Source organism: Gopherus flavomarginatus, chromosome 8 (assembly GCF_025201925.1).
Source record: "Gopherus flavomarginatus isolate rGopFla2 chromosome 8, rGopFla2.mat.asm, whole genome shotgun sequence".
NCBI classification, from domain to species: domain Eukaryota; kingdom Metazoa; phylum Chordata; order Testudines; family Testudinidae; genus Gopherus; species Gopherus flavomarginatus.
In genome coordinates, this window is record NC_066624.1 from 82,013,138 (window position 1) to 82,032,042 (window position 18,905).

At 41.8% G+C, this 18,905-nt stretch overlaps 1 protein-coding gene across 2 annotated transcripts in view; it reads right to left on the reverse strand.

The window, feature by feature from the left end:
- Window positions 1-18,905, reverse strand: part of XRN1 (5'-3' exoribonuclease 1) — an 86,609-nt gene that overhangs the window by 25,897 nt on the left and 41,807 nt on the right. For both annotated transcript variants that reach the window (XM_050965786.1, XM_050965785.1), the window contains exons 21-29: window positions 11,714-11,876; window positions 10,734-10,847; window positions 9,990-10,088; window positions 8,761-8,876; window positions 6,518-6,664; window positions 4,711-4,800; window positions 3,801-3,936; window positions 2,767-2,823; window positions 1,910-2,042 (exon numbers count right to left, since the gene is read on the reverse strand). In XM_050965786.1, coding sequence (XP_050821743.1) covers window positions 1,910-2,042; window positions 2,767-2,823; window positions 3,801-3,936; window positions 4,711-4,800; window positions 6,518-6,664; window positions 8,761-8,876; window positions 9,990-10,088; window positions 10,734-10,847; window positions 11,714-11,876 — 1,055 coding nt within the window. The remainder of the gene's footprint in view (window positions 1-1,909; window positions 2,043-2,766; window positions 2,824-3,800; window positions 3,937-4,710; window positions 4,801-6,517; window positions 6,665-8,760; window positions 8,877-9,989; window positions 10,089-10,733; window positions 10,848-11,713; window positions 11,877-18,905) is intronic.

Below are 18,905 nucleotides of genomic sequence, written 5' to 3' on the forward strand. Positions count from 1 at the left end.
TACATTATTTTTATTACAAATCTTTGCACTATAAAAATGATAAAAAAATTGTTTTTCAATTAATTTCATATAAAAATCTGCATTCAAAAAACAAAACAATGTAAAACTTCAGAGCCTACAAGTCCACTCAGTCCTACATCTTGTCCAGCCAGTCACTAAGATAAACAAGTTTGTTTACATTTACGGGAGATAATGCTGCCCACTTCTTATTTATATTGTTACCAGAAAGTGAAGAGAGTCATTTGCATAGCACTTTTGTAGCCAGCATTGCAAGGTATTTACGTGCCAGATATGCTAAACAATCATAGGCCCATTCATGCTTTGGCCACCATTCCAGAGGACATGCTTCCATGCTGATGCCGCTCGTTAAAAAAAATAATGCTTTAATTACATTTGTGACTGAACTCCTTGGAGGAGAATTGCATGTACCCATCTCTGTCTTACCCTCATTCTGCCATATATTTCATGTTATAACAGTCTTGGATGATGATCCAGCACATGTTCATTTTAAGAACACTTTCACTGCAGATTTCACAAAATGCAAAGAAGGTACCAATGTGAGATTTCTAACGATAGCTAAAGCACTCAACCCACAGTTTAAGCATCCAAAGTGCCTTCCAAAATGTGAGAGGGATGAGGTGTGGAGCATGCGTTCAGAAGTCTTAAAAGAGAAACACTGTGATAAGGAAGCTACAGAACTCAAACCACCAAAGAAGAAAATTAACCTTCTGCTGTTGGCATCTGACTCAGACAATGAAAATTAACATGCGTCGGTCCATACTGCTTCGGACAGTTATTGAGCAGAACCCTTCATCAGCATGGACACATGTCCCCTGGAATGGTGGTTGAAACATGAAGAGACATATGAATCTTTAGTGCATCTGGCACATCAATATCTTGCAATGCTAGCTACAACTGTGCAATGAAAATGCCTGTTCTCACTTTCAAGTGACACTGTAAACAAGAAGCGGGTAGAATTATCTTCTGCAAATATAAACAAACTTGTTTGAGTGATTGGCTGAACAATAAGTAGGACTGAGTGGACTTCTAGGCTCTAAAATTTTACATTGTTTTATTTTTGAATGAAGTTTTTTTTTTAACATAATTCTACATTTTTAAGTTCAACTTTCATGATAAAGCAATTGCACTACAGTACTTGTATTAAGTGAACTGAAAAATACTGTTTCTTGTTTTTATATAGTGCAAATACTTGTAAAAAAAATCAATATAAAATGAGCACTGTACACTTTGTATTCTGTTTTGTAATCAAAATAAATATATTTGAAAACGTAGAAAAAACATCCAAAAATATTTAAATAAATGGTATTCTATTATACAGTGCGATTAATCACATGATTAATCGTGACTATTTTTTTAAATCACTTGACAGCCCTATTACTGACCCTTTGGTCACATGAAAGTTACCAAACAACTGATCCTGCTTTAATGGGGGAAGATGACAATATTCAGATCCTAAATCCAAATACTATCATATCTGAATATAATCCTAGAGTAGCTTCTTCCTTACCTCCCACTGCAACAAGCTTTAGGGTCCCCACAACCATGAACTCTCTTCTTGGGGGTGGGGACAGAGACTTTAAACCCTGAATCCAATGGCCACCTTCCAATCCTCACCCTCATCTCTCCACATTTTGCAGCAATAGTGCAGAAAAGACTTCTGCACTTGCTGTTACACTGAGCCTCAGAACCCACAGATGGCACAGTAAGTGGAACGACCGCATGGTACATTACAAACCAAATTTCTATTTTTTAATTGTGCCTCATCTCCAATCTGACTCTCTATTAATACTATTCACAATTAAATGAAAAAGAATAAAAGCTTACAGCAGTTTGTTTTCATGCCGACCTTATAGCTAACATAAGATCATTATTATGAGGAAAATATTACCTCCTTTAAGTCCTATAATGGTACCTCGAAGACCAACTGGAACAGAAAAGTTCTCCCTCACATTGACAACACGGTCAAACAGTCGATACTCTGCATCTCTGTCTGGAACAACCCCATTCTGTTGTTCTAGAGGCTGACATTAATCAAAAGACTATATTAATTCTTGTAAAATATAAAGATAAGTTATTCTGATTTTAATAACAAATGAATCATGGATTTAAAAAACTTTAAGAAGTTGAAATGATTACATTGTTTTCAGGACACTGAGAAAACAATTTGAACTCTTCTCACAACCAGGTAGAGAGTTACAATTCTCAGAAAACATCCTTTTATTATTAATATTGCTAACTAGGAAGCTGCAGTGCTACTCAGTGCTACTGAATGGGCCCATGGAGTTGAGGGAAGGCACAATCAGAAGTAATGTTCAGCTTCTCTTGTGCCACCAGCAGGAGCATCTGTGAGATACCCAGCAAAGCAGCCTAGAGCATACAGGTGCCATGAAAAGAGCAAAATAGGCAAAGGGCAGCATTTCTGAAGCATTTAATATTCCTGCTACATATATTACAATTATGGACGGAATGAAAGTTGTAGAATCAGCAAATAGGCAGAAGGCGGCAAAAGCCATATGCTACCAAAACATACGAGAGATGATAATTGAATTTCTGTCCCATTTATGCAGCAGTCATTGTTACTCCACACAGCAACTGATTTTCTAGGAGACACCTGAATTAATCCTGTCCCAACTAAGTGAAGTGCCCTATAATAATTTTTGAAAGTTCATAAAGTTTGTCCAGGTTATATTTATTTTACATACGTTTAATTTTATTATAAAAACTAATAGCCCTCAAATGACTTACTCTATACAGCAAATGGGGTTTCACCGTCACTCGCACCTTCTTGTTACTCTTCCTTTGCTAAAGGAAAGGGACAGAAGAATTTTAAAAACTATTAAGTAAGAAGTCTGAAAAATTATGCCATTGTTTTGCAATGTCTTAGATAAAAAATGCCCACTATCAGTCTGAAGTGAAAACTGACAGGATTTTTTTATTTTTTGATGTGTTGAGCAAGTAAGCAGAACAGGGATCAGAATACAGTAGGACTTCTGAAGAAAATATATATATATATGCTCCATGAAAATGTACTGCAGGCATTCTTCTGGTATTAACAGAGGAGACACAGTTCTCAAGACTTTTAATCATGACGAAACACTGTATTTAAAAAATACTTTCAGGTAACTGGATCTAAGAAGTCAGGTTAGTCTTTCTAAACCATGGCTTAAATTATTTAACCGATCCCAAAACAAACCCAAAATTAATATCACTTTTGCTTCTGGAGCCTTCTACACAATCTGGAAGAATACCAACCACTTATCTCATGGGGATTTGCTACACATCATGGGACTTAATAACTGATTTAACACTTAATACCTCCTTGCCTGTTTTTGTTTTATTTTCTCTTTTACTTGAATGGATCTGATGAGAGAGACCTGTGAGGTTGGAGGAGACTGCCTCCTAATTATCTGCGGATCAGAGGGAAACTTTGGAAAACAGAATGGAAGATTGGGTTTGTGTTTGGAAGACACTGTGAGGGTCCAGGACTTCTTTGGACACAGATTCTTTTCCCAAGATCATTGACAGTTAGGGGAGCTCAGAGCAGATCTGACTTAACTAACTAGAGAGAAAAGACCTAAAGAGTAGAGAGACTGCTGATGCCCTTTTCTGAGTTGCTGTGACAATTTATGATGCAATTTAGTAGCTTGCAGTTCAAATAGACTCTGTAGTATTTACCATGCCACAGAAAAACCATTTTCTGTAATCTGAATAAAGTACTTGGACAATAAAAACAACTGCTTTTTAGTCCACCACTAGTTAAACCTATAAAAATTCAGTACCTTGCACTTCTCTAATTCTTCTTCAATTTTCTCTACAATAGCTGCATCCAGAATTTGTAAGTCACAAGATGAACGAGATAAAGCGCTGACAGGATGTGCCTTTAGCCAGGCAACAATTTCTTGAACTCTCTCAGCACTATATAAAAAAAAATTCCATATTAATCATAATTGTTGAGGGCTTATATATTATTGTGGACTATATCCAGTTTCTGGATTTATAATGTCACCAGATACTACAGTAGTAGGTGCATCTTATAACTGGATATAGTCATAACAAACACTGCTGTGTGCGCCGAGAGTTTAAGTATAGGGACAAAAAAATTAACCATGACAGAATGGTGCTTCAAAAGTATAAACTAAAATGCAGACTCTTGAAATTCTACCTTCCAGACTAAAAATTTGGATTTTCAAACAAAAAACACCCCATGAAGATTATTTTAAAAGCAAAAATTAAAAACTAAACTGTACAAATATGAGGTATACGTATGATAAATAGCTGGCTCTAGAAATGATGTATATAATATCCTGATAATTGTCAAAATGATCCTTTAATAAGTCTAGTCTTGAAGAAAAAGATAGGTTTCAGTTATTTAAAAAGGCCACCATTATGTGGTGGCAGCCATTTTCAATACTGTCAAATCCCTCTTGCCACCAGTTTCCTGTCTACCAATCTTCAGGTTGGGCAGTTTCCTTGCCTGCAGATATTTCAGTACTTGAAGAATTTCTGCACATTTTTATAACAGCAAATTTTCTAGTCTAGTATTTGGACCGGATGATTCAAAAAATACTGAAATAATTGTACCCTCCTTTGCTTTGAGACTTCAGTAGTTTTTGAATGTACAGAGGTCCATATCTGGAACTTGTCATGTAGAATACTATTTAAACAAAATGAAAAAAACACATTGCTTACCCATTCTCGTCCTCCCCAGGCCAAATATCATCTTCATAGAATATATCTTCTTGACTATTTTTGGCAATATAACTAAACAGTTCAGGGACCCTAATAATAAAAGGGATATAGTTTCACATACAGCACAGTAAAAAACAACTGCTTAATAGACACAAAATAATCTGGAATCCAGGGTGCAGTAGCTTTCCATAAATGTACAGAGTTTTATTGGCCAAACAGGCAGTGCAATACACTGACGAAAGATGGAAAATCAGAGTTCTGTCCAAGATCATCTCCTGCTATGACTCAGAACACTCTAGAAGTAAAATGAGACATTCCCTTTCTCTAAGTCCGCCCAACTCCATCATGCAACCTCAGAAGCAGTACTGATGGGCTCCAGAAGGGCCTGTGTCCTGCCCTCTTTGGTTAAAAGGCTGGATCTCTATGACATGGGAATAAAGAAGAAATTGGAAGATCCTACATGCTCCATCCCCCTCTCCATAAAGTAAGCTTAAGTTCAGGGCCGGCTCTAGCAATTTTGCCGCCCCAAGCACGGCGGCACGCCACGGGGGGGCGCTCTGCCACTCGCCAGTCCCGCGGCTCCGGTGGACCTCCCGCAGGCGTTCCTGCGGAGGGTCTGATGGTCCTGCGGGTCTGGTGGAGCTGCCGCAGGCATGTCTGCGGGAGGTCCACCGGAGCCGTGGGACCAGTGGACCGTCCGCAGAAACGCCTGCGGCAGGTCCACCGAAGCCACCTGCCGCCCTCCCAGCAACCGGCAGAGCGCTCGCCGTGACATGCTGCCCCAAGCACGCGCTTGGTGTGCTGTGGCCTGGAGCCGGCCCTGCTTAAGTTACAGAGACAGACTGTTGCTGAGGGATTCTAATGATGACAAGTTACTGGAGAGGAACTTGGATGGATTGGGATGTCAACAAAGCCCCACTTGATAGCTCAACATTTTTTGCTTTTTAGGCTGTTTATTTTTTTCCATTTATGCAGTCATTTTTACATAACTGTAGTCAGCCTCTAGCCGTTACTAAGAGGCTAGACAATGACTAAGTGATCTTTCACCGTGTATATAAATCCGTTAGATATCATGTGCACTACATGCTGAATGACAACAGCACTGGTCTAGAAATGAAAGTTTAATTCGTCTCCTCCACAAGATCACTTCCACACACTAGCCTCCTTCATTTTAGTTTTTAATTCCTCATCAATCAGGAGAGACTACAGTGGGATACAAACTGATTTCAAAGTAGTTCCAGAAGGTAATATAGATAGTACAATAAAACTGGATTTTCTATGCGGAGTAACTATTATAATATGAGGTGTTTTCAAATTCCAGCACACTGGAGCTGTATGTGTTTATGTCAATGTTCTATGCAACAAAATGAAATAATTTAGACACCTCCCACACTCAGAATGTCTTATTACAGTTGTCACCATCTGATTTTGAAACTAGTGTGTGTCTACACAGAAAAGAAAAAGCCATGACTGGGTACAGATTGTACATTGAAGATATGAAGAAAATATCATTTTTTCCAATTTTTTTAATCTTAGCTTTAAGAAGCTTCCATTACCTTCTTAATAATGTTGTTGACTTTGTTCCTTTGCTATTTCATGCTAAATTATAGTTCACTTTAAGTCTAAAAGTCAGAAACAACTCAAAATACTTCATTTGATGCACTTATTTCCCATTAAACCAGGATTTGGGTTACCCTACCCTCCAGTCCCAGAGTCATCAATAATAAACTTTTGCACAGTGAATAAAACCCATTTACAATTTCAGTACAATAATTTCAGAAATATGAAGTTATTATTCAACTCTTACCTTTCTAAATACTCAGCAAGAAGTTGCTCTACTGCAGAAGAATACATCCATTCATTTCTAACCTTCTTAGTATAGCCAGGGACCTCTTCATTCTTCTTATTAAACTTCAGATTCAAGCCCACATTTGCCTTGTGGTCTCCATGTGGACTGCAAAACAAAAAAATAAGTTTTGTAAAGGAAAAACTACTGACATCTGACTTGAGCCTCAGAAAAGTTGTTTCTGATAACATCTTTATCTGCTAATGAAACTGACCTACTTTGTAAAGCACTTTGAGAATTACTGGTGAAAAGTGCTGTATAAAAGTTGGCTATAATAAATCTGTGGGATGTAACAGGAAACAAGTGTTTTGAGTTTTAGGAAAGCATATCATGTGACTTTTGGATTATTATCTTTTTCACAAGTTGTATACAATTGCATATTTTTAACTGTTATTCAATAAATACACAAATTACAAACAAACAAAGATTGTCATCTTTGTGGCGTAGAGTTAGTGCTCTGTACTACAAGAGGGGACTCCAATAGAGTTCTAGTTCCACCCTGGTGTCCTCCTCAGCACTACCAAGGGCTGGACACACTTCAGAGGCATTTTGCCTGGCTTGAAGTAGCTCAAGTATTTTCAGTTGGTAAACAGTAATCTTTCTAGCCAATTAAGAACTGTTAACAGGCTTTGAATACAGTCTTCTTGGGGTCTCCTTGCTTTGGAAGGTTGGTTGTAATGATGAAATATATTTACAGATGAGGGATTTAAGGAAAAATTCTCACCCAAAATTTACTTGACGGAAAAGTCTTTTATACTAATGTCCCAGTTGAGGGGGGTTTTTTAATTGATTTTTCGTAAAATTTTAATAATGCAATTTCAAATGTACCAGTCCCAGACTAGGCCTCATTTTCTGATTGAGGCAGGAAGGGCATCATGACAGCATTGGGTGGAATAAACTCAGAACAACATCCCCTAGAATTACAGAGTCTCAACCTACTAGCCTCCTAGGTGCTGTGCAGATTTAACATACTGAAGGTGTCTCCAAGAGAAGAATAAAAAAAATATATATGAAGTACAGGAATACATATGATTCAGCTGGGATTTTTAATTTAATTTTTCAATTTTAATCTGATGCAATATTCTGCTAATGCTCAATTAGAATGTCACTGCAACTAAACAATTCTTCGGCACTTAATAAATCTAAGCGATTCTTAGTTTAAAAAAAAAAAAAGAAAAAAGAAAAAAACAATTAAACAACCAGAACAAAGCTCCGATTCAGAAAATTAACAAACTAAGCTTCTGTTAACTGAAGACTGCATCTTTCTGAAAACACTGCTTATATCAAATACACTATCAATACAATTTTACATCACAGATCCCATTAGAATTTATTAATAGTGAGATGTCAAATAGGATGAAAACATAAGAAAAATCAATATAGTAAATTCTGTTTACAGTAGCTTCCACTTATTAGTAATCCCTTGGTTGCTAGCCAAAAGTTGCTATTATCCAGCAGTTGTTAATAAGTGGAAGTCTTAGCATGCTCCAGCACTCCCTTCCCTGGGTGCAGTCTCCTGACAGGGGCACAGCCTGGAGAGTGCAGGGAGAGATATCATGCAGTTCCAAAACCCAGGATGCAGCGTTCCTCCCCGCTATTGCCTATGGCCTCCCCTCCCAGCCTGCAGCCCCTTATCTCCTTGTGTGATCCCGTGTGCAATAAGGTTTGCTGGGCTGCAACTCCGCTCCCCACTACTGCCCAGCCCACTGCCTCCCAGCCCAGCCCACAGCCTCTTACCTCCTATATAGTCCCATGCGCAGACAGGTCTGCTGGGCTGCAGACCCAGAAGGAAGCGCTGGGACACGATGAGCACTGGCCACAGGTAGGTTTGGGGTGCTGCAGTGAGGATGGCATGCCCCAGCCCTTCCATTCCTGGATGCAGCCTCATAAACCTATCTGCAGGGGGTGCTCAGCACATCTCAATACTTATTTCCCTGCCTGTAGACTCACAAACCTGCCTGCAGGTGGGGCCTTTCTTTAAAAAAAAAGTTGCTAATAAGCAGCATGCCGGTGCCAATATCCTAATCCTATCAACACTGATGTTAATGGGATGGGATTGGTTCCCGGGAAAATGTTCCCATTAACTGGAAGTTGCTAATATCGGGATTGCTATTAGGCGGAATCTACCATAGTATATAATCTACAATTTTACATGCATAATTGAGAGTTTTGATTACAAAGAAATTTATTACAGTCAGACATACTTTCTCCTGGATCCTCTTCCAATAAATATGCTTCCTGTAAACCTGGAGACAAGATATCCACTCACTCCAAGACGACTGGCTAAAACGTATCCAGGATTGTACTTCACAGAATATTTCTTTAAAAATAAAAATATATTACTATATACTAGGACAGGATGCAGACAATAAAGTACTATAATTATTTTTAAAAGCCCAATTATTTCCTTTTAAAAATTACCTTCCAACCCTACATATTTTCTGCTATTCCTGCACTAAGGGTTGGGAGGAGAGGAAAGGAAACCAGCTCCCAGAACTCTGCAGGAGACCCTTCCGTTGGTCTGAGGATCCAAGGAGGAGAAGATAAGTGATGAACATTTCCTCTTTCCCCATCCCATGCCAGGCCCAGAGGAATTTACAAAGTTATTTGGGGCTGGGACTGTGTTGCTAGAGTGTCTAGCTGCAGAATGAGGCAGTGATCTAGACTGGGACCTTGGGGAGCTATTATAAATATTGAGTAATAAAATACAATCCAATCCCTGAGCTCAATGTGTTTGAAAAACACTGAGCTAAACCAAGCGCATCTCGCATCTTGCTCTTAAACTTGTCAGCTTAGGCTCTTACAGATCACTAATGGGAACTAGTTCCCAAAGAAAGGACCATCAACTGAAAAAACCCCGCTGTCTTGTCATGAACTGCCTAAATTCAGGGACTAACTGCCAGAGTCGCCCAGCTGACCTTAACTGTCATGATCACTAGATCTCCTGAACAGCTGATTTCCAGACCAATGTTTTAAATATTGCCGTTTAAGATGTTAATGGCAACTAGAAATGAAAGTGAAGCCAATGCAATCATCTGAGTAAAAAAGTTAAAAGCACATGGTGATTCCCGTTCCTCATTGCCCAGAAATATTGTTTCTGGTCACCAGCTGCCGGTACATATAAAGGAGCAGCACAACTGGCAGCCAGATTCTAGTAGAACTAGACCATCCCACAGAGGATGCAAACCATGGGACATGGGTATGGAACTGCACGGTAAGAGTGCCGTTCAATGCTCTTATATTCAGCCTTACATTACAATATATTAGTGTTAAGATAGTCTCCCTGAATGAGTGTGTTTTAGTACTTCAGTCTTTTACAGAAAGATATGGACTGCGGCACAAAAGACAATTGGGATCTGTGAAGGAAATTTGCAACTGACAAAAATATCTGACACAATATTTAAGTATTTACTGGATTTACAAAAATACTTACATGCTGGTTCTGTATTAAGGAATCAAGCTGGGGTTCACACGGGATATTGAAAACTACACGAATTCTACCTTCGGTGATAACATCACATGAATCCTGCACCTGATAGAAAACAAAGTAAGTTAATAAAGTTCTTTCACTTCTCTGCTGGAACAACTGAGGTAAAAACTCTAGACCTATACTTTCTATGAGAAGCTAAGCTACATGTGCAAATTCACTTATATATGTGTTTGTCTGCCATCTATACGAGAGAGATGGCAGACAAACACTACCTCCCTCATTTAGAAAGAGGTAATTTAAAAACAGACTTGGCACCAGACTTTGCGGTCTATACTCTGTAGAGATAAACTGGGCTGTTTATCTGTATAGACTGTAGGGATGGTCAAAAAAACCTTAAAGCTCAACTTTGCCCTCCTCAGGTCTTGGTGCAGATTCTTTACAGGGCCAGTCCTATTGCATTTAGTTAGAACAGCCATCACGCTGACTGCAAAGAGCCCCATAGGAACAAAACCATAGCTGATGATCATGATGTTGATGGGACATTCTGGTTATGCTCTCTTTTCCCTGTTACCTTAGGGACGAGGCAGGAGCTCAAACGTGTCAACTAAGCCACCAAAGTAATCCAACTTGGGTTGGTTAGACTGACTCCAGAGCTAGATTCTGTCACACAGCACCAGAGAATCTGGCCCTTTATATTTATAGGCTCGTAAGAAAAGAAATCTTGCAAGAATAAATGTTTGGACTAACTTCTCCTATGCAGCCATAGTAAGGAGTCCCCAGCATAAAGACTGTACTTCCAGGAGGAAACAAATCATCCAAGGTTTTGATGTTGGAGAAACGAGAGTCAAAAGCACTGATATCCTACATGAAATAAGAAGATAAAATCTATAGTATTAAAACACCTCGGCAATCCAATACGTTCTTTAGACAGGTCTGCTAAATATCAAACAACCACTATAAAGTAAACTACAAACTATTTCCTTCATGCTAACCTCAGAACCTAAAATATACATCAACTCAGTTTTTGAAAGAAATACTGCCCGTGAAATTATATAAAGCTACTGGGCTACATCTGGCCCAAGATGACTACTGTATCTTATTCAAAATGTCCTCACAAAAGTTCGTGGCAATCAAAATAAAATATGCAGTAGGGTCACAACTTTTGTGACAAGAGCCTTCAGTCTAGCTCCCAACACTTCTGAAATGGGAGTTTCAGTGAAAAAATATATACCATTTAATGTCGCTTTTGACAAAGTATATACTTTTTAGACTAGAAAGGATGCACTATTACCATAAAATTAAGATGCTGATTAATTCTTATTATTTGTCTGTTTTGAAGTATGCATTCTAATCCAGGGGTTCTCAAACTTCATTGCACCTCAACCCTCTTCTGACAACAAAAATTGCTAAATGACTCCAGGAGGTGGGGACTGAAGCCTGAGCTCCACCACTCTTGGTGGGTAGGGGGGGAGGAGAAAGACCAAAGTCAAATCCCAAGGGCTTCAGCCCCAGGCAGGGGGTATGTTACCTGAGGTGCCCCCGCACACACACTCAAGGCTAAAACCTTTGGTCTTTGGCCCCGGGCAACGCGGCTCAGGCTTCAGTCCTGGGCCCCAGCAAAGGAAATGCCAGCCCTTGGCCACTTTGGGGTCCCGACCCACAGTTCCAATCCTTTCCTAATGGAAAGGAAAATTTTATAGAAGATTAGGAGTATTTGGAATATTTACCTTGACAATAGTTTGGTAAACAAAAGGAAGAACTTGTTTTGACCACTGCTTCTCCAAATAAACTTCACCATTTGGATTTAGCTGATATCTACGACCAGTGAGTAACTGGGCATATACAACTACTGAGGTTTCATTTATAATTATTCCTTTTCTCTTCTGGTAGCTGAAGAAAAAAAGGAAAACATTTATTTTGATTTAAATACATGGAACTTCCTAACACAAAAAGGAAATTACTTTTATGGTGGCCTTAACCAATGTATTTAAATCCAAACAGAAATTATTCTTAAAATTATGAATATTTAAATAATTGTTTCCTGTTTTATAAGTAAGAACTATATACAGGTTTAAGAACTCCAAGGCTAAAGTGTTATTCTAGATCCTATGTGAGTCATTCACTGTACTATCTGAACACCTAGAATTATTAGCCCAAAATATGGGGCTAAAATCAGAAAATTTCTTACCAATAATTTCCTTTCTGCTAGCAGCGTCTCCCCACAATTCTTGAAATTTGGGCTACTCTCCTCTCTTTGCAGCCCAGGGAGGTGAATCAGAGTTTTGAAGCCACATGGTCTTGCCACACCCCCTCAACTCCTGCTTGCTTCCAGATGAGTTATTTACAAATTGCAAAACTTGCTAGCATCATTAACAAATATTCCAAAGCTGACAAAAATAACTACATACATTAGGCCAGGGGTTCTCAAAAACTTCATTGCACAGTGACCCCCTCTGACAACAAAAATTACTACATGACCCCAGGAGAGGGAACTGAAGCCCAGCAGTGCAAGTAGGCCAGTACACTCCAGTATGCCATACTAGCAAGCTATTTATAGCTGGTACGGCATACCGGAAAGACATAGCAGCAGCTCTGCTGGAGAAGGCTGGGGGTTCTGCTCCTTTCCCTGCTGGGAGGGGCAGCAGCGCAGAAAGGAGCAGAACGCTGGCAGCTCCTTCGGTGACTGTACCACCTCCCTGCCCAAATCCTGCCCCCTGTGCAGCCGGAGGACGGAGCCCAACCCCCACGTGCCCCAGGTAACACGGGATGGATGTGAGGAGGGGACGGAGAGAGCATGGGGGATCTGGGACTTGGGAGTCAAACGGAAGGTCACGTACCCCCTTTAGCTGGTGCCCCCCTTGTACTGGTAAGACATGGATTTTACTTGCACCGCTGCCGAAGCCTGGTGGGAGGTGAAAGCCAAAGCCTGAGCCCCACACCCTAGGCAATGAGGCCAAAGCCCAGAGGCTTCAACCCCAAACAGAGGGCCTGTAATCTGAGCAGTGGGGCTCGGGCTTCAGCTTTGGCCCCGGGCCCCAGCAAGTCTAAGCCAGCCCTGGCGACCCTATTAAAATGGGGTTGCGACCCACTTTGGGGTCCCAATTCACAATTTGAGAACCACTGAATTAGACCAAAAGAACCAGGAGTACTTGTGGCACCTTAGAGACTAACAAATTTATTTGAGCATAAGCTTTCATGGGCACAAAAGCTTATGCTCAAATAAATTTGTTAGTCTCCAAGGTGCCACAAGTACTCCTGTTCTTTTTGCGGATACAGACTAACACGGCTGCTACTCTGAAACCTGCATTAGACCAAGGAAGACTATCATATGGTAATGATTCCATTTAATGACTGACCCTTGACTGATGAGCCATCCAGGATGGGTAGAATTGTGGGAGACACTACTAGTGGAAAGGAAATTATTGGTAAGAAATTTTCTGTTTTGCTGCCCAGCATCTCCCACAATTCTTGACATCTGAGAAGCTGCAAGCAGATGTACGGAGGTGATAGAAAAGGTCAGAAAAAGGAAAAAACATCTCTCTTCCCATCTATAATATTTACTCAAAGGGCAAAATCATTTCCAGGCCTCTGCCTACAGCACCTTCCTGCCAAAGGACGCCGCTGCAGAAGACAGGAAGTCCCCCTTCTAGTGCTTGATAAAGGAGGCAGCCTTCGACCAGGTGGCTGCCTTACAAATTTCTGCTGTAGATGCATTAGCTTTCTGCCCACAAGGTTGCCAGGGATTGTGTAGAGTGTGCCCTGACCCCTTCTGGAACTAGAATCTCTGATGCCTAGTATGCTTCCATAATGCATAATCTAATCCACCTAGCAACAGAATACATGGCATCTCTGAGACCTTGGTGTTTCAGATAGAAGGATACAAACAGGGCCCCTGATCTCCTTGTGGACTCTGAACATTTGAGGTAAATTTTCAAAGCCCTTCTGACATATAAGGTGTGCCATCCTCTCCTCGATCGGATGTCGTGGCCTTGGAAAGAATGAACGGAGAACCACTCTTGAGAAGCATGGAAAGAAGAGTTCACTTTTGGGAGGAATGATTCCAGAGTTCTGAGCACCATCTTGTATTCAAGAAACATGGAGTAAAGTTCCTGCATAGAGAGCACCAACAGCTCCAACGGTCGTTTGGTGAACATGGTGGTAACAGAAAGCAAGTTCTGATGGATAAAGAAAATGCTGACACTGATGTCAGTGGTTGAAAGGGATGGTTTGTCAGGGCTCTCAACGTAAGTGGCCACTTCGGAAAATGAGGTCTAATAGCCAGCTTGGCTAACTGGATTGCCCTAAGGAATCTGGCTACTTACAGGTTCTCTGCCAGAGAACCTACAGATTCTGCAAACATCATGCTTCTACGAGCAGACACCTGATGCACAATGGTGCAGGACTGAAGACCTTTCTCAAAGCCTTCTTGGAGAAAATCCAAAATAGCCAGAATTTGTGGATTTCTTAGATTTTCTTTGTGTTCCTGGCATCAGCTGCAAAACTTGGTCCAGATAAAAGAGTATACTTTCAATACTCTTTTAGAAGTAAGAAGCGTTCTGATAACGTTGGAGAACAGCCCAGTGAGACCAGCACTTCCCTTTCAATAGCCAGACTGTTAGATGCAGCCAGTTCAGGTCGAGATAAAATACAGGACCTTGTGAGGAAGTGCCCCATCTCTTCAGAACCTGTATTGGTGAGCCCAATTTCAGCTTTATCAGGTCCAAAAACTGAGTCTCCTTGGACAATGTGGAGTTACAAATATTACTGTTGCCTGTTCCTGATTTATTTTCTGGACTGCCTTCCCTAGTAGCAAGAAGGGTGGAAATGCATAAAGGAGGCCTTGTGACCATCTGCATGATAAGGTATCTGTCCCCATGGATCTAGTGTCCACTTTCCTGGTGAAGTACTTTGGTCTCTTTGTGTGTATGTGATTTGCAAATGTCAGCTGAGGACAGGCCAAATTATTTGATGATCAACTCTAAGACCCCACATTGGCGAGGAGACCCAGTTTTTTGAACTGATAAAGCTGAAATTGGGCTCACCATTACAGGTTCCGAAGAGATAGAACCTCTCCTCACAAGGTCCTGTGCTTCATCCAGACCTGAACTGGTTTCATCTAACAGCCTGGCTATTGAAGGGGAAGCACTGGTATCACTGGGTCTGTTCTGCAAAGTTATCAGAACACTTCTTACTTCTAAAACAGTATTGAAATAAACCCCTCTATCTGGACCAAGTTTTGCAGCTGGTGCCAGAAAAACAAAGCAAATCCAAGAAATGCAGAAATTCTGGCCATGTTGGATTCAGGAACCACTCAGAGTTGTTCACTTTGTGCCTGCTAAGCACGTCCATCGTCTGGTTCAGGTCCCCCTTTATGTGAACTGCCCTGAGAGGAGAGACTGCCCTGCCCACTGCATGATTTGCATTGCTTCAGCATGTAGTGCTGGGCTTCTTATTCTCCCTTGGTTGTTTACATACGCAACCATGTTTGTGTTATCTGACTGAATCAGAATGTGGTTCCCCTTTAGGCCAGACTGGAAGCTTCATAGCACCAGCTTGACTGCTCTTAGTTAGGAAGTTTATGATGTGGGTTCTTTCTCCAGTTTCCAGACACCTTCAGCTATTTGAGATCTCATGCATGTCCCCCAGCCAGTCCTCCACCATGCTGACATTGGTTGTGTGGATCAGAGGATCAGGAAGGCATATGGGCATGTCCTTGCAGACACTGTCCTGGGCACACCACTATTTTAAAGAGTTGATTACCAGCACTGGAAATATCACTTATTATTGCATGCATTCTGGGAAGTAGTCCCATACTTTTAGGATGCAGCCTTAAAGGTGCCTGATGTGTGACTGTGCCCATGGAATGATCCCTATGCAAAATACTAGGAGGTCTACCATTGAAGGTTCAAGTGCAGTTCCAAAAGATCTTGAATCTTCTGGAACCTCTAGAGATGGACATATTCTTGCTAACGAGTTGTCTATGTCCACTCCCAAGTGAGTGATTTGGATGGCTGGAATCAAGGAGCTTTTCTCAATGCTGACAATAAAGCCATGTGCTTGCAAGAGATGCAAGGTCAGGGACGTAGATCTGTGTGCTGTTGCTTAAGGTGAAGCTCTGATGAAGATGTCATGCAGGAAGGGGTATGGTGGATCCCCTGTGAAGTCAGAAAATCCCCATGGGACAGAGATAACACCACAGAGATTAGGATTTCCATCCAGAACGTCACTCTCTTCATCCACTTGTTGAGCCTTTTGAGATGTAGAATGGCTCGGATTCCCCTTGTATGCTTCTGAACAATAAAGAAGTTGAGTAGAACATTGAGAATCTTTTTTCTGAGGGAGCACTCTCTATTACTCCCACATCCAGGAGGTGAAATATGTCATTCTGGATTAGACCATGCTTTTCGAGATGGCGGACTGGATGAAAAATAGATGGGGCAGACCCCATAACTTGAGGGAGTACCCCTGACTCTCAGTCTCCCTGACCCACTGGTCCCATGGTTGAAGGAAATGGGAAATCCTGCCCCCTAGTTTCAGCTCTGGGCAGAGACCTATGCAATCTTTGTCATAAAGAGGCTTTGGGAGTGGCAGGACTCAGGGCTTTTCTCCTAAGCCATAGTTCCTCTGGAGAACCTGCTCTCTCACCACTGATATTTCTGCCAGGATGAAGGCTGAAACAAATGCCTGTGTCAGAAGGCCAGCCTAGAGTCTCTCAAAGGCATCGTGTGGCCTCAGAAGAGATTGTTTAGATTTTGAGGTACTGTCCACCAACACCTTATCTAGCTTCTCTCCAAAAAGCAGGCCGCCCATGAATTCAGCAGAGCACAGCTTCAACTAGCTATCCACCTTCCAGGGACAAAGCCATAGATGGTGCTTGGTCACAGGGCTGGAGATCATGGCTTTGGCTGAGAATCCCATCATGTCCTTTGAGGCATCAGCAATAAATGCTGTTGCCGGGGAAACTTTATTTAAAACAGAACTGAAGTCAAGGTCATCTATTCTTGAGGGCTCTGAGATCTTCTAGCTAGGAGGGAGATGCTTTGCAACACAAGTAGTTGCTAGGGACTCCTTAAGAGAGGAGGCCTCAGTCTGTATTTGAGAGGGGCCTCCATTTTTCTATCTGTGGGATCCTTAGGATAGAACACCTCTTCTGAAGGGATAACCATATTGTTAGCCAGGGATGCTACAAGCACTGTTAACCTTTGTTATCTCAGTAATTGAGAATTCTGATTTCTGGATCCAATAGAAACAAAGATCATTTCTGTTAATGTGCTTGCCTGTGTCTGGATTATCCCATTCATCCTTGATTACTTCCTTGAAGGAGGAGTGTAGGGGAATCATGGCATCAGGCGAGGATTTCAAGGGGAAAAATTTCCTTAGAGGCTTACTTTTGGTATTTTGTTCAGGTTGAATCTGAATAGTGGATACAACAACTATGTTGCACAGGGTCTCAAATTTCTCAGAGGGGAAAAATCCTTTGCTGAGTCTTTCCCTGGTCCTGACTGGAATCAGAGCCTGACAATTTACCATCCTGTGGAGGAGGGGAAGGAGGGAGAGTAATCAAGAGGACTCATAACTCCAAGATTCTTTAAGCTTTTTCTTCATCCTTTTCATCCTTTTCTTCATCCTTTTCTTTGCGCCCCTCGCTCTCCCTTTAAAGTGTTTTTAGCTTACTTAGAGAGCATACAAGCTCCATCGCAGGTTTGATAAGGCTTTTGCAGCTAGATTGCTGAGGGCCTGAAGTCCTCTTGTGACATTTCCTTTTGAGTCCTCCTGGATCCCATCCCCTCCTGGAAGGGAGAGGGGAAATGCTTCCAGGGCCCTCCTTGTGGGAAAACTGGGAAGGGGGGTACTTATAAACCCTGCTTCTTTTCCAAAGCGTTCAGGACTCACTTTGGGACTTGGGGTGAGGATCTATGAACCCACAAGTCTGCCTCCTCTGGTCTTCAAGGGTTCCTTGGAACTTAACTCTTGAGTAATCTGACCTGGATCCTCCTCATCCTTGAACACTCTCCCAACTCTTCCCACAGATTCCAGGTCCATTTTTCCCACTGTGACAAAGCTCTGAGCCTGTATTGGTGGGTCCCTCACTTGCTAAGGCCCTCAATGTGACCTCTCTTTCTCAGTATAGTGGCAAAGGTCACAGCTTATTGAGCTACTTTCATCACAGTCTCTGTTGCTCCTTAGAGCTCAGTAGGTGCAGTTAAGCCTCCCGCCTGGACCAAAGTCTGCTTCCCCTCTCAAGGGGATCTCTGTAGAGCAGGGGAGGAAGGGGGGAACCCAAGCCCACCCTCTAATCCAGGTTCCAGCCCAGGGACCCTAATGGTAGCAGCTGCTGACAGCTTTCCCTTCACCACTGACATCTCTGATTCCCTGGGCCGCTTCCCCATGGTCCCCTTTTCCCCAGCTTCACCCTTACCTCAGGATTCAGCAATGCTTCTTCTCCTTCAGCTCTTTTCACCTGGGCTTGCTTGAGAGAACTGGAAAGGAGAGCTTTTAAGCAGTATGAGTGGGAACTTAATTGGTTCCAGCTGTCTCCATCAGCCTAACAGCCTTAACTGGTTAATTGGTGTCAGGTATCTTGACTGGCCTGGAGTATACTGCCTTTGTTGGGTTATCCAGGGAACAAGGACTTGCTCATTCTGAGGCTGATATACCTGCCTTCTGGTCTGAGTCCATCACACCATATTAGAGTCTCATCTGCTCTGGTGGGCAAGGGACCCTACATGACCGTCCCACTCATAGCTCTGGAATCTAACAGAAGACTGGGGGCAGATTGGGCACAACACAGTATCTGCCAAGCCTAGGAGGGAAGTCTCACAGATGGAGCACTGTTTGGATCTCATTCAGTGCTTTTTTAGGCTCCTCTTCCATACCTGAATGGGCACATGAGCCAGCAGGGGGGCATTGCAGCTGAGG